Source organism: Salmo trutta, chromosome 8 (assembly GCF_901001165.1).
Source record: "Salmo trutta chromosome 8, fSalTru1.1, whole genome shotgun sequence".
NCBI classification, from domain to species: Eukaryota; Metazoa; Chordata; class Actinopteri; order Salmoniformes; family Salmonidae; genus Salmo; species Salmo trutta.
The window spans coordinates 16373539-16388257 of record NC_042964.1 but is presented as its reverse complement, the minus strand read 5'-3'; the positions used below and the strand labels follow the sequence as shown (position 1 = coordinate 16388257).

General features: G+C 42.2%; 1 protein-coding gene across 1 annotated transcript in view; it reads right to left on the bottom strand.

The window, feature by feature from the left end:
• The window catches only part of LOC115198274 (insulin receptor substrate 1-B), an 88503-nt gene extending 74442 nt beyond the window's left edge, over window positions 1-14061 (bottom strand). The window contains exon 1 of the mRNA XM_029760140.1: window positions 13319-14061. Within this exon, the coding sequence (XP_029616000.1) occupies window positions 13319-13667 (349 nt within the window). The 5' untranslated portion in view covers window positions 13668-14061. The remainder of the gene's footprint in view (window positions 1-13318) is intronic.
• Window positions 14062-14719: the final 658 nt, after the last annotated feature.

Below are 14719 nucleotides of genomic sequence, written 5' to 3'. Positions count from 1 at the left end.
GAAAAGCAGCCCCAAACCATGATGCTCCCTCCACCATACTTTACAGTTGGGATGAGGTTTTGATGTTGGTTTGCTGCGCCTTTTTTTTCTCCACACATAGTGTTGTGTGTTCCTTCCAAAACAACTCAACTGTAGATTCATCTGTCCACAGAATATTTTGCCAGTAGCGCTGTGGAACATCCATGTACACTTTTTGCAAAATTCAGACGTGCAGCAATGTTTTTTTTGGACAGCAGTGGCTTCTTCCGTGGTGTCCTCCCATGAACACCATTCTTGTTTAGTGTTTTACGTATCGTAGACTCGTCAACAGAGATGTTAGCATGTTCAGGACATTTCTGTAAGTCTTTAGCTGACACTCTAGGATTCTTCTTAACCTCATTGAGCATTCTGCGCTGTGCTCTTGCAGTCATCTTTGCAGGACGGCCACTCCTAGGGAGAACAGCAACATTGCTTTACTTTCTCCATTTATAGACAATTTGTCTTACCGTCGGACTGATGAACATCAAGGCCTTTAGAGATACTTTTGTAACCCTTTCCAGCTTTATGCAAGTCAACAATTCTTAATCTTCAGTCTTCTGAGATCTCTTTTCTTCAAGGCATGGTTGACATTATGCAATGGTTCTTGTGAAGAGCAAACTAAAAACCTTTGGTGAGTGTTTTTTAATAGGGCAAGGCAGCGCTAACCAACATCTCTAATCTCATATCATTGATTGGACTCCAGGTTAGCTGACTCCTGACTCCAATTAGCTTTTGGAGAAGTCATTAGCCTAGGAGTTCACATACTTTTTCCAACATAGACTGAATGATTAAATGACGTATTCAATACAGACAAGAAAAATACAATCATTTGTGTTATTAGTTTAAGCACACTATATTTGTCTATTGTTAGATGAAGATCAGATCAAATTTGATGACCAATTCATGCAGAAATCCAGGTAATTCCAAAGGGTTCACATACTTTTTATTGCCACTGTATGTGTGTGTGTATAATATATAAGTGTGTGTGTGTGTGTGTGTGTGTGTGTAACAGGACAACGACGTGTGTGTGTGTGTGTATATATAGGTGTGTGTGTATAACAGGACAACGATGTGTGTGTGTACACACACACACACACACACACACTTGAAGTCAGAAGTTTACATACACTTAGGTTTGAGTCATTAAAACTCGTTTTTCAACCACTCCACAAATGTGGTTTGGTTGGGAGTCGGTTGGGACATCTACTTTGTGCATGACACAAGTAAATTCTCCAACAATTGTTTACAGACAGATTATTTCACTTACAATTCACTGTATCACAATTCCAGTGGGTCAGAAGTTTACATACATTAAGTTGACTGTGCCTTTTAACAGCTTGGCAAATTCCAGAAAATGATGTCATGGCTTTAGAAGCTTCTGTTTGACTCAAATGATGTCAATTAGCCTATTGAAGGTGTACCTGTGGATGTATTTCAAGGCCTACCTTCAAACTCAGTGCCTCTTTGCTTGACATCATGGGAAAATTAAAAGAAATCAGCCAAGACATCACCGGCAACAACGTCGCCTATGGGCACAAACCCACCATCGCTGGACCAGACAGGACTGGCAAAAAGTGCTCTTCACTGACGAGTTGCGGTTTTGTCTCACCAGGGGTGATGGTCGGATTCGCGTTTATCGTCGAAGGAATGAGCGTTACACCGAGGCCTGTACTCTGGAGGGGGATCGATTTGGAGGTGGAGGGTCCATCATGGTCTGGGGCGGTGAGTGTCAGCATTATCAGACTGAGCTAGTTGTCATTGCAGGCAATCTCAACGCTATGCGTTACAGGGAAGACATCCTCCTCCCTCATGTGGTACCCTTCCTGCAGGCTCATTCTGACATGACCCTCCAGCATGACAATGCCACCAGCCATACTGCTTGTTCTGTGTGTGATTTCCTGCAAGACAGGAATGTCAGTGTTCTGCCGTGGCCAGCGAAGAGCCCAAAACTCAATCCGACTGAGCACGTCTGGGACCTGTTGGATCGGAGGGTGAGGGCTAGGGCCATTCCCCCCAGAAATGTATGGGAACTTGCAGGTGCTTTGGTGGAAGAGTGGGGTAACATCTCACAGCAAGAACTGGCAAATCTGGTGCAGTCCATGAGGAGATGATGCACTACAGTACTTAATGCAGCTGGTGGCCACACCAGATACTGACTGTTACTTTTGACCCCCACCCCTTTGTTAAGGGACACATTATTCCATTTCTGTTAGTCACATGTCTGTGTAACTTGTTCAGTTTATGTCTCAGTTGTTGAATCTTGTTATGTTCATACAAATATTTACACATGTTAAGTTTGCTGAAAATAAACACAGTTGACAGTGAGAGGATGTTTCTTTTTTTCCTGAGTTGATATTATTTGACCAAAAGTATGTGGACACCTGCTTGTCAAACATCTCATTCCAAAATCATGGGCATTACTATGGAGTTGGTCCCCCATTTGCTGCTAGAACAGCCTCCACTCTTCTGGGAAAGGCTTTCCACTAGATGTTGGAACACTGCTGTGGGTACTAGCTTCCATTCAGCCACAAGAGCATTAGTGAGATCGGGCACTGATGTTGGGCGATTAGGCCTGGCTTACACGCTGCGTTTCAATTCATCCCAAAGGTGTTCGATGGAGGTGGTCAGGGCTCTGTACAGGCCAGTCAAGTTCTTCCAAAACGATCTCGAGAAAACATTTCAGTATGGATCTCACTTTGTGCACGGGGTCATTGTCATACTGAAACAGGAAAGTGCCTTCTCCAAACTGTTGTCACAAAGTTGGAAGCACAGAATCGTCTAGAAGGTCATTGAATGCTGTAGCGTTAAGATTTCCCTTCACTGGAATTAAGGGGCCTAGCCCGAACCATGAAAAACAACCCCAAACCATTATTCCTCCTCCAACAAATTTACAGTTGGCAATATGCAATGGGGCAGGTAACATTCTCCTGGCATCCGCCAAACCCAGATTCGTCTGTAGGACAGCCATATTGCCAATGTTTGTGTATGGAGATTGCAAGGCTGTGTGCTCGATTTTATACACCGGTCAGCAATGGGTGTGGCTGAAATAGGTGAATACAGTAATTTGAAGGAGTGTCCACATACTTTTGCCCATGTAGTGTATATGTTTCTAAACTTCAATGACTAGTTGCAGGGGGTTTGTTTGAATTTATGGCCATTTTGTCCATTTCAAATATTCTTTCACTGATTGAGACAGGTGGGTGTCCACCAGTGGAGGCTCCCCAGAGGAGGAAGAGGAGAACCATCCTCCTCAGTGAATTTCAACAAAATTTTAAAAAAAAATAAACATTTAAAAATAGGGATGCACGATATATCGGTGAACATATCGGAATCGGCTGATATTAGCTAAAAATGCCAACATCGGTATCGACCGATGTCCAGTTTAACCTGTTGGGGATAGGGGGCAGTATTTGCACGGCCGGATAAAAAACGTACCCGATTTAATCTGGTTACTACTCCTGCCCAGTAACTAGAATATGCATATAATTATTGGCTTTGGATAGAAAACACCCTAAAGTTTCTAAAACTGTTTGAATGGTGTCTATGAGTATAACAGAACTCATATGGCAGGCAAAAACCTGAAAAGATTCCTTACAGGAAGTGGCCTGTCTGACCATTTCTTGCCCTCCTTGATCATCTCTAACAAAAACAGGGGATCTCTGGCATGACGTGACACTTCCTACGGCTCCCATAGGCTCTCAGAACCCAGGAAAACGCTGAATGACGTAATTCCAGGCCCAGGCTGAAACACACTAGCGCGTTTGGCAAGTGCTCTATCAGAGGGCCATCAGACTGAGGCTCGTGCATGAGGGGATCCCATGCTTTTACTTTCGCTCTCTTTGTAATAAAAAACGATTTCCCGGTCAGAATATTATCATAAAAATTGATTTTAAACAGCGGTTGACATGCTTCGAAGTACGGTAATGGAATATTTCAATTTTTTTTGTCACGAAATGCGTCGTGCTCGTCACCCTTATTTACCCTTTCGCATAGTGTCTTGAACGCACGAACAAAACGCCGCTATTTGGATATAACAATGGATTATTTGGGACCAAACCAACATTTGTTATTGAAGTAGAAGTCCTGGGAGTGCATTCTGACGAAGAACAGCAAAGGTAATAACATTTTTCTTATAGTAAATCTGACTTTGGTGAGTGCTAAACTTGCTGGGTGTCTAAATAGCTAGCCCTGTGATGCCGGGCTATCTACTTAGAATATTGCAAAATGTGCTTTCACCGAAAAGCTATTTTAAAATCGGACATATCGAGTGCATAGAGGAGTTCTGTATCTATAATTCTTAAAATAATTATGTTTTTTGTGAATGTTTATCGTGAGTAATTTAGTAAATTCACCGGAAGTGTTCGGTGGGAATGCTAGTCACATGCTAGTCACCTGCTAATGTAAAAAGCTGGTTTTTGATATAAATATGAACTTGATTGAACAAAACATGCATGTATTGTATAACATAATGTCCTAAGATTGTCATCTGATGAAGATCATCAAAGGTTAGTGCTGCATTTAGCTGTGGTTTGGGTTTATGTGACATTATATGCTAGCTTGAAAAATGGGTGTCTGATTATTTATGGCTGGGTACTCTGCTGACATAATCTAATGTTTTGCTTTCGTTGTAAAGCCTTTTTGAAATCGGACAGTGTGGTTAGATTAACGAGAGTCTTGTCTTTAAAATGGTGTAAAATAGTCATATGTTTGAGAAATTGAAGTAATAGCATTTCTAAGGTATTTGTATAACGCGCCACGGGATTCAACTGGCTGTTGAGTAGGTGGGACGCCCAGAGAGGTTAACGCCTGATGTGCAAAACCGATGTCAAAGCTGACGTGCATACCAATATAACGAAGGTACACGATGTAATGACACCACCCAAAAATGTGCGTTATACGTGCAACACAGCATTCCTAAACTAGCCCACAATGTCTGCTGTGTGGATTGAGCAGTCAACAAGTCAAGCAGTCATTTGAAAGAGTAACAACATTTCAGCGAAAGAACTCAAAAGGTCAAAACCATTAAATCCAAAAGAATGGAATTCATTGCCCTTGACAATCAACCGTTCTCTGTCATGGGTGATGTTGGCTTTCGCCGACTGGTTGAGCACCGGTTAACACTACCAAGTGCGCTATTTTCCCGATGTTGCCCTACCGGAGTTACACAGTAATAGCATCACTGCTATTAGCTTCACGACATATATACTATGGAATGCCGTTTGGGTCTTTGCGTGTCAAAAAAGATACAGTGGCACTGTCAAAGCTGTACAAAAAAAGTCTGCAAACAAGCAAACCCCAGACACGAACGATGTGTTTACAATACCGCGTTGGTAATAAAGCATCATTTGTTCGACCGCAACTACTGGGGTAGCTAGCTTTTGCTTGGTACCTAGCTAGAACCATTACAACCAGCCTGAAAATGACCAGTACAAATTGCAGTCATTTTCATTATTCTTAGCAATGATTTAGGAATCCTTGTGAGTAAGTATTAGCTTGGTTGCCACTTGTTGTTCACCTATTGAAATTGAACATCAGTTCATGAAAATAAATAGCTAGCCAGCTACTTAACCCTGTTGCCCAAAGCTAACGTTATAAGAAGCCAGCTAGCTTCATCTGGCTAGTGAGGCTCGAACGGACCGGGTTATGCGTTATGTGAAGCTAGCCACAATAAGGATTAGGCACTAGTGGAATAATGCAGTTTGCCTTCAAAATAAAAGTATGTCACTGACAGTGATGCAAATGAATGCAAAATAGTAAAATGCCATACTTTTATTTTGAAGGCTAACCACAAAGTCCACTATTGTGGCTAATCCTTATTGTGGCTAGCTTCACATAGATATGTCTGACCACCATTAATCAAATAAGAACCGTCTTATAAATGATGGTTATTTTAGATGATGACACCTAGCTATACAGTTAGCAAGCTAACTATAGCTACTGAAACAGATGTCGTTTTGCTATGTTTTTGGGGAAGAACATTGTTTGCATCCAGGAGCTATCTAGTTTTTTTTAATGACCAGAACTGTAGGTGTGCGAGACAACTTTACCAGCATCATAGCATACGTATCAATGAATCGTTGTGACATATGAAATGTCAATTCATCTCAGTGCAAAAGGCGTCACTACAGTCCCTGGTTCGAATCCAGGCTGTATCACATCCGGCCGTGATTGGAAGTCCCATAGGGCGACGCACAATTGGCCCAGCGTCGTCCGGGTTTGGCCAGGGTAGGCCGTCATTGTAAATAAGAATTTGTTCTTAACTGACTTGCCTAGTTAAATAAAGGTTAAATGAAAAAAATATATATAATAATAATAATAAATATATATATATATATATATTTATTTTTTTTCTTCACCTGAACACAGACAGCTGATGTGTTGTGCACCTAAGTCCACAAGTGAAGGGAAAAGGTGAGCGGAGGAGTGCGTAGATGTGGGAACAACGACCAAATGGATCATGCTGTTTGTATGTGGCTGCTATGAAAGTGAACTGTGTTTGCATGTGATAAAGGGTGTATTCATTCCGCCGATTCTGTTGAAAAACGTTTCTTAAACAGAAGCAAACGGAATAAAACAGGGATAAACATACCTGAATTTGTCCAATAGAAACTCTCATTTGCAACTGTTGGACTAATGATTACAACCTACATCAGCAAGTGTGTGAAAGGCAGTATTGAATGTTTCAATGTCTGTAACCTTGATTACACAAATTTATTTTGAACTGTGCACCTACAATACATTGTAAACTTTCATCCATAGGCTAGGTTGTAGCAACCTCATGATGGGTACAGGGAAAATGTGGGTATCATGTAGTAGCCTAAACTCATCAATTTTAAATTTATCTGGGTGAATGGCATATGAAGGACAGTCATCCAATATGCTGTAATAATTCTCATAAAAACGGCACCGACCGCAATAGTGTGCTGCATGTCATGATTACATCACCCGTCTCGATCTATGCATACACGTTATTGGATTACTTCATGGAGCAACTTTTCTTTTTTTCTTTTTTTTTACATTTAGTAACGGAGCGTTTTCTAAATTCAGCAAACCCCTTACAACTAGACATGTACAGTGAATTCGGAAAGTATTCAGACCCCTTGACTTTTTCCACATTTTGTTATGTTACAGCCTTAATCTAAAATGGATTAAAAAATAATTCACTCATCTATCTACACACAATACCCCATAATGACGAAGCAAAAACTGTTTTTTAGAAATTCTTGCTAATTTATAAACAATAAAGAACAGAAGTACCTTATGTAAATAAGTATTCAGACCCTTTACTATGAGACTTGAAATTGAGCTCAGGTGCATCCTGTTTCCATTGATCACCGTTGAGATGTTTCTACAACTTGATTGAGTCCACCTGTGGTAAATTCAATTGATTGTAGAGGTCGACCGGTTAATCGGAATGGCCAATTAATTAGGGCCGATTTCATTGTTGGCCACCGATTTGCCGAATATATATATATATATATTTTTTTACACCTTTATTTAACTAGGCAAGTCAGATTAAGAACACATTCTTATTTTCAATGACGGCCTAGGAACTGGGGTTAACTGCCTTGTTCAGGGGGGATTTCGGAGATTCGTTTTTGCAACCTTCCGGTTACTAGTCCAACGCTCTAACCACCTGCCTTACATTGCACTCCACGAGGAGCCTGCATGGCAGGCTGACTACCTGTTACGCGAGGGCAGCAAGAAGCCAAGGTAAGTTGCTAGCTAGCATTAAACTTATCTTAACATAATCACTAGTTAACTACACATGGTTGATGATATTACTAGTTTATCTAACGTGTCCTGCGTTGCATATAACCGATGCGGTGCCTGTTAATTTATCATTGAATCATAGCCTACTTCGCCAAACGGGTGTTGATTTAACAAGCCCATTTGCGAAAAATGCAGTCGTTGCACCAATGTACCTAACTATAAACATCAATGCCTTTCATTAAAATCAATAAACAAGTATATCTTTTTAAACCTGCATATTTAGTTAATATTGCCTGCTAACATGAGATTGTGTCACATCTCTAGCGTTCATTGCACGCAGAGTCAGGGTATATGCAACAGTTTGGGCCGCCTGGCTCGTCGCGAACTAATTATGACATAACATTGAAGGTTGGACAATGTAACAGGAATATTTAGACTTAGGGATGCCACCCGTTAGATAAAATACTGAACGGTTCCGAATTGCACTGACAGGAAAAACTTTTTGTTTTCGAGATGATAGTTTCCGGATTCGACCATATTAATGACCTAAGGCTCGTATTTCTGTGTGTTATTATGTTATAATTAAGTCTATGATTTGATAGAGTAGTCTGACTGAGCGGTGGTAGGCAGCAGCAGGCTCGTAAGCATTCATTCAAAACAGCACTTTCGTGCATTTTGCCAGCAGCCCTTCGCAATGTATTGCGCTGTTTATGACTTCAAGCCCATCAACTCCCAAGATGAGGCTGGTGTAACCGATGTGAAATGGCTAGCTAGTTAGCCGGGTGCGCGCTAATAGCGTTTCAAATGTCACTCGCTCTGAGACTTGGAGTAGTTGTTCCCCTTGCTCTGCATGGGTAACGCTGCTTTGAGGGTGGCTGTTGTCGATGTGTTCCTGGTTCAAGCCCAGGTAGGAGCGAGGAGAGGGACGGAAGCTATACTGTTACACTGGCAATACTAAAGTGCCTATAAGAACATCCACCAGTGCTACCTGTCCCAGACCTGTTGTCCCAGACCTGCTGGAACCCGGACCTATTCACCGGACGTGCTACCTGTCCCAGACCTGCTGTTTTCAACTCTTTAGAGACAGCAGGAACGGTAGAGATACTCTCAAAGATCGGCTATGAAAAAGCCAACTGACACTTACTCTTGTGTTACTGACTTGTTGCACCCTCGACAACTACTATGATTATTATTATTTGACAATGCTGGTCATTTATGAACATTTGAACATCTAGGCCATGTGCTGTTATAATCTCCGCCCGGCACAGCCAGAAGAGGACTGGCCACCCCTCATAGCCTGGTTCCTCTCTAGGTTTCTTCCTAGGTTTTGGCCTTTCTAGGGACTTTTTCCTAGCCACCGTGCTTCTACACCTGCATTGCTTGCTGTTTGGGGTTTTAGGCTGGGTTTCTGTACAGCACTTTGAGATATCAGCTGATGTAAGAAGGGCTATATAAATACATTTGATTTGATTTAGTCAAAGGTATATGAAATACAAATTGTATATAGAGAGAAATAGTCCTATAATTCCTATAATAACTACAACCTAAAACTTCTTACCTGGGAATATTGAAGACTCATGTTAAAAGGAACCACCAGCTTTCATATGTTCTCATGTTCTGAGCAAGGAACTTAAACGTTAGCTTTCTTACATGGCACATAATGCACTTTTACTTTCTTCTCCAACACTTTGTTTTTGCATTATTTAAACCAAATTGAACATGTTTCATTATTTATTTGAGGCTAAATTTATTTTATTGATGTATTATATTAAGTTAAAATAAGTGTTAATTCAGTATTGTTGTAATTGTCATTATTACAAATAAATAAAGAAAAAAAAGAAAAAACTAAAGATTTTTAAAAAAATATATAAGAAAAAAACATTTTGGAAAAAAATTCTGAAAACAAAAATTCGGCCGATTAATTGGTATCGGCTTTTTTTGGTCCTCCAATAAATTGGCATCGGCGTTGAAAAATCATAATCGGTCGACCTCTAATTGATTGGACATGATTTGGAAAGGCACACACACCTGTCTATATCAGGTCCCACAGTTGACAGTGCATGTCAGAGCAAAAACCAAGCCATGAAGTCGAAGGAATTGTCCGTAGAGCTCCGAGACAGTATTGTGTCGAGGCACAGATCTCGGTAAGGGTACCAAAACATTTCTGCAGTATTGAAAGTCCCCAAGAACACAGTGGCCTCCATTGTTAAAAGGAAGAAGTTTGGAACCACCAAGACTCTTCATTGAGCTGGCCACCCGACAAAACTGAGGGAAGTGACCAAGAACCCGATGGCCAGATGCAAGACATGCCTCAGTAAAAGACAACCATCTCTGCAGCACTCCACTAATCAGGCCTTCATGAAAGAGTGGTGAAGCGGAAGCCACTCCTCAGTAAAAGGCACATGAAAGCCCACTTAAAGTTTGCCAAAAGGCACCTAAATGACTCAAACCATGAGAAACAAGATTCTCTGGTCAGACAAAACCAAGATTGAACTCTTTGGCCTGAATGCCAAGCGCCACATCTGGAGGAAACCTGGCACCATCCCTACGTTGAAGCATGGCAGCATCATGTTGTGGGGATGTTTTTCAGCGGCAGGGACTGGGAGACTAGTCAGGATTGAGGCAAAGATGAACAGAGAGGGATGCCTCGCTTCTAGACCTTAGGAAACTTGAGTATTTTGTTTTTTTTGTGTATTATTTCTTACATTGTCAGCCCAGAAAATCTATGTAATGTTATTACATACAGCCGGAAATAACTATTGGATATCAGAGCGACGTCAACTTATCAGCACTACAACCAGGAATAAGACTTTCGAAGCAGATCATTTGTCCGCACCACCCAAGGCATTTGAACTGATTCCAGAGGACAACCCAAAACCACTCCGGTATAGAGACAAAGTGGAGTCGCAATTCAACGGCTCAGACGCGAGACGTATGTGGCAGGGTCAACAGACAATCACGGACTACAAAAGGAAAACCAGCCATGTCACGGACACCGACATCTTTCTTCCAGAGAAACAAAGACCTTCTTCACCCGCTTTGAGGATAATACGGTGCCTCCGACGCGGCACGCTACCAAGGACTGTGGGCTCTCCTTCTCCGTGGCCGACGTGAGTAAGACATATAAAAGTGTTAACCCTCGCAAGGCTACCAGACAGCATCCCTAGCCGCATCCTCAGAACATGCGCAGACCAGCTGGCTGGTGTGTTTACAGAAATATTCAATCTCTCCCTATCTGCTGTCCCCACATGCTTCAAGATGGCCACCATTGTCCCTGTACCCAAGAATGCAAAGGTAACTGAACAAAATGACTATCGCCCTGTAGCACTCACTTCTGTCATCATGAAGTACTTTGAGAGACTAAAGGATCATATCACCTCCACCTTACCTGTCACCTTAGACCCACTTCAATTTGCTTACCACCACAATAGGTCCACAGAGGACGCAATCGCCATCACACTGCCCTATCCCATCTGCATAAGAGGAATACCTATGTAAGAATGCTGTTCATTGACTATAACTCAGCATTCAACACCATTGTACCCTCCAAGCTCATCATTAAGCTTGAGGCTCTGGGTCTCAACCCCGCCCTGTGCAATTGGGTCCTGGAATTCCTGACGGGCAGACCCCAAGTGGTGATGGGAGGAAACAACATCTCCACTTCGCTGACCCTCAGCCCCCTCCTGTACTCCCTGTTCACCCATGACTGTGGCCATGCACGCCTCTAACTCAGTCATCAAGTTTGCAGACGACACAACAGTAGTTGGCTTGATTACCAACAACGACAAGACAGCCTACAGGGAGGAGGTGAGGGCTCTCGGAGTGTGGTGTCAAGAAAATAACCTCTCAATAAAAGTCAACAAAATAAATGAGACGTCCACATCGACGGGACAGCAGTGGAGAAGGTGGAAAGTTAAGTTCCTCGGCGCACACGTCACTGACGAACAGAAATGGTCCACCCACCCACACAGACAGTGTGGTGAAGGCGCAAAAGCGCCTCTTCAACCTCAGCAGGCTGAAGAAATTTGGCTTGTCACCTAAAACCCTCACAAACTTTTAAAGATGCACAATTGAGAGCATCCTTACAGGCTGCATCACCGCCTGGTACGGCAACTGCACCACCCATAACCGCGCGGCTCTCCAGAGGGTGGTGCGGTCTGCACAACGCATCACAGGGGGCAAACTACCTGCCCTCCAGGACACCTACAGCACCAGTAAGGGGCTTAGGTGGTGAGAGTGGCAGGGGGGCGTGGCAATGAGCACAGTCAGCCATCATGAGGCTACATTGAGGTCCCCATCCTGGCACTACAGAGACAATTCTGCATTTTTTTAAACAAATTTCTCCATGGAGCTGAGATACAAATGTTGCAGTTTTAAAACTACATTTCTGCAATTCTAAACATTTTGCCATGCAGCCAGAGAAATTGTTGTAGTTTTAAAGCTAATTTCCTGTGATTCTACAATGGAGCGGAGAGAAAATGTTGCTGTTTCAAAGCTAGTTTCCTGCAATTATATGCATTTTGCCATGGAAAATGCTGTGCTCTTTTGCTCAAACATAATAACAAAATGAATACTGCTAAATCAATTGTTTTGTGAATTTTCAAATCTCCCAACTGTCTAGCTTTTATTTTGGTGATTGTTCTCAAAAAGATAAAGATATATATATATATATATATATATATATCCATTATTTTCTTTGCATACTTTATATCTGGATACATAGTTTTTCCATCCCATTCATACAAAGTAAAAAAAATTATAATTCAATGTTTGGATTTTGGCGACCCGAAAAAACGCTTACGCCAACCCAAGACTTACAATGGCAGAAAAATCGCTGCAGTACCGAACCTGTAAAGGCTAATTGAGTATCACATTAGACATTACAATCTGCTAGCTAAGACTACTCTTGATACTGGCAACATTTTAATGAAACGACATGTTTTTCCCCTCCTTCTCAAAACGCTGTACAAACCACCAGCTCTTTGTCCACATCTGAACTTTTGAAGCAAGTAGACCATCTGGTAGTAAGGAAAGTATGATAACGTAGATATATGTTCTCAGGGTGGTGTCAATGATAAGCACACATGGCAACTTGGAATATGAGATTTGTAGTTTTTGGTGTACCTTGGTAAATAATTATTAATTATTAAGAAGTATGCACTGCAATTTTGCATAATATTTAAGTGATGGTCCATAGGCAGCATTTCATATTAAGTACAGTAACCACACATTGTAATTTGGACATATTTTGACACCACAGTTTGTTTCAGAGCATGCCTCAAAATATTATGATAATGTCGGGACCGACATTTGCAAAACAGCGCTGGTAGTAAATAGTGGGAAACCCCTCGCTGCTGACATGCAATGTGAAATTACTCCCGTTGAGAACCATATACATACTCCTGGATGTCATTAAAAAAGAAGAACTTATAAGTTGCATTTCAGCAATTGCTGCAGCGGGCTACACTGCCACGTTCAGATAATACTGTGGCCACTTCGCTAACGCTTGGCAGCCATATAGAGCTCGGGTTGCAGTCAGAGCTCGCTGTAGTTTGCTAGCTATATATATATATATATGTTTACTTACTTTTGCATTGCAGCTCCACCATGGCCTGATACCATTCGTCCTGATCCGCCTCGTTTTCTGCCGCGATGGCAAAGCTCTCCGCTCGGGTGTACAGCACTATCATGTGCTTGTTCTTCGCATCAGCCCGCTTATTGATGTTGAAACACGTCTCCAGCACCAGGGCTTTCTTTGGGACGGGTGTTTTTCCGCGGAATTTCTTCTCGCTCTCGTAGTATTCGAGCCGGGCGGGACCCCTCTCCGAGGCCGTCCGGAGGACGAAGTATCGCCGGTGCATGGATTTCTGCTTGCGGAGGTAGCCGTTCTTTCGAACGTCCTCGTAGCTTTGCGGGTCGGGTGGTTGGCACTCCATCGCGCTCGAGTTCTTGTTTTTCTCAACTACAACCTAAACTTCTATTCAATGACAGCAAAAATAGTTTCGCTAGCTAGATAATTCAAACATCCTTGAGTCTCGTCCCCCTCCCTCCCTTTAACACATGTATGCAAGGGAGAGAGGTCCTCTAGTCCAGTCCAGTATTTTAAAATATATACTAAATATTACCTTCCCTTTCTCTGTGCAGTAGTGTGTCTGCTACTACTATTTAGCTAGCTGAGTGCTTTAATCCATTTATTGTATAGCTTGGCAGCAGTGTACTGAATACTTCGCGGCAACTGCTGCCCTCTCCCCTCCTGTCCCCTCTATGGCGTGGAGCTACTGTGAAAAGCTGTCAGTCAACGCTTGTCGGTAGTGACAGAAGAGGGCGAGAGACAGTATGCAGAGAAGGAAAGAGAGAGAGAGAGAGAGTATTGAGTTCATGTGCGAACTTGAATCGAATTTCATATGACGTTTCGTTCTTATAAGAATGCCTATGCGCTTCAGCCAATATTGTGAAACTAGCAACGTTATTTTGAAGATCATTTGATGTGCTGCACGATTGAGACTTTCTTAAAACCAGAAATGCAACCCTCATCAAATTTCACCCCGATGATGGAACGAACCTCTTGTGTACCATTGGCTTGTTTGTGCTTTTTAGTTTAACCCTGTTACAGATGTTAGTGCGATCGATTTAATTGTAGTAGGAAAAATTGACATTGTGTAGGCATAATTACATGATTCAATCAATGTTGACTCCAATGCTTCCCACAGTTGTGTCAAGTTGTCGTTTGGGTGGTGGACCAAACAAACCCCTGTAGCGATGCAGTTCTTGACACACTCAAACCGGTGCGACTGGCACCTTTACTAGAAAAGGCACTTAAGTCTTTTGAATGGCACATTCACAATCCATGTCTCAAGGCTTACAAATCCTTCTTTACCCTGTCTCCTCCCCTTCGTCTACACTGATTGAAGTGTATTTACCAAGTGACATCAATAAGGGATCAAAGCTTTCACCTGGAATCACCTGGTCAGTCCATATCATGGAATGA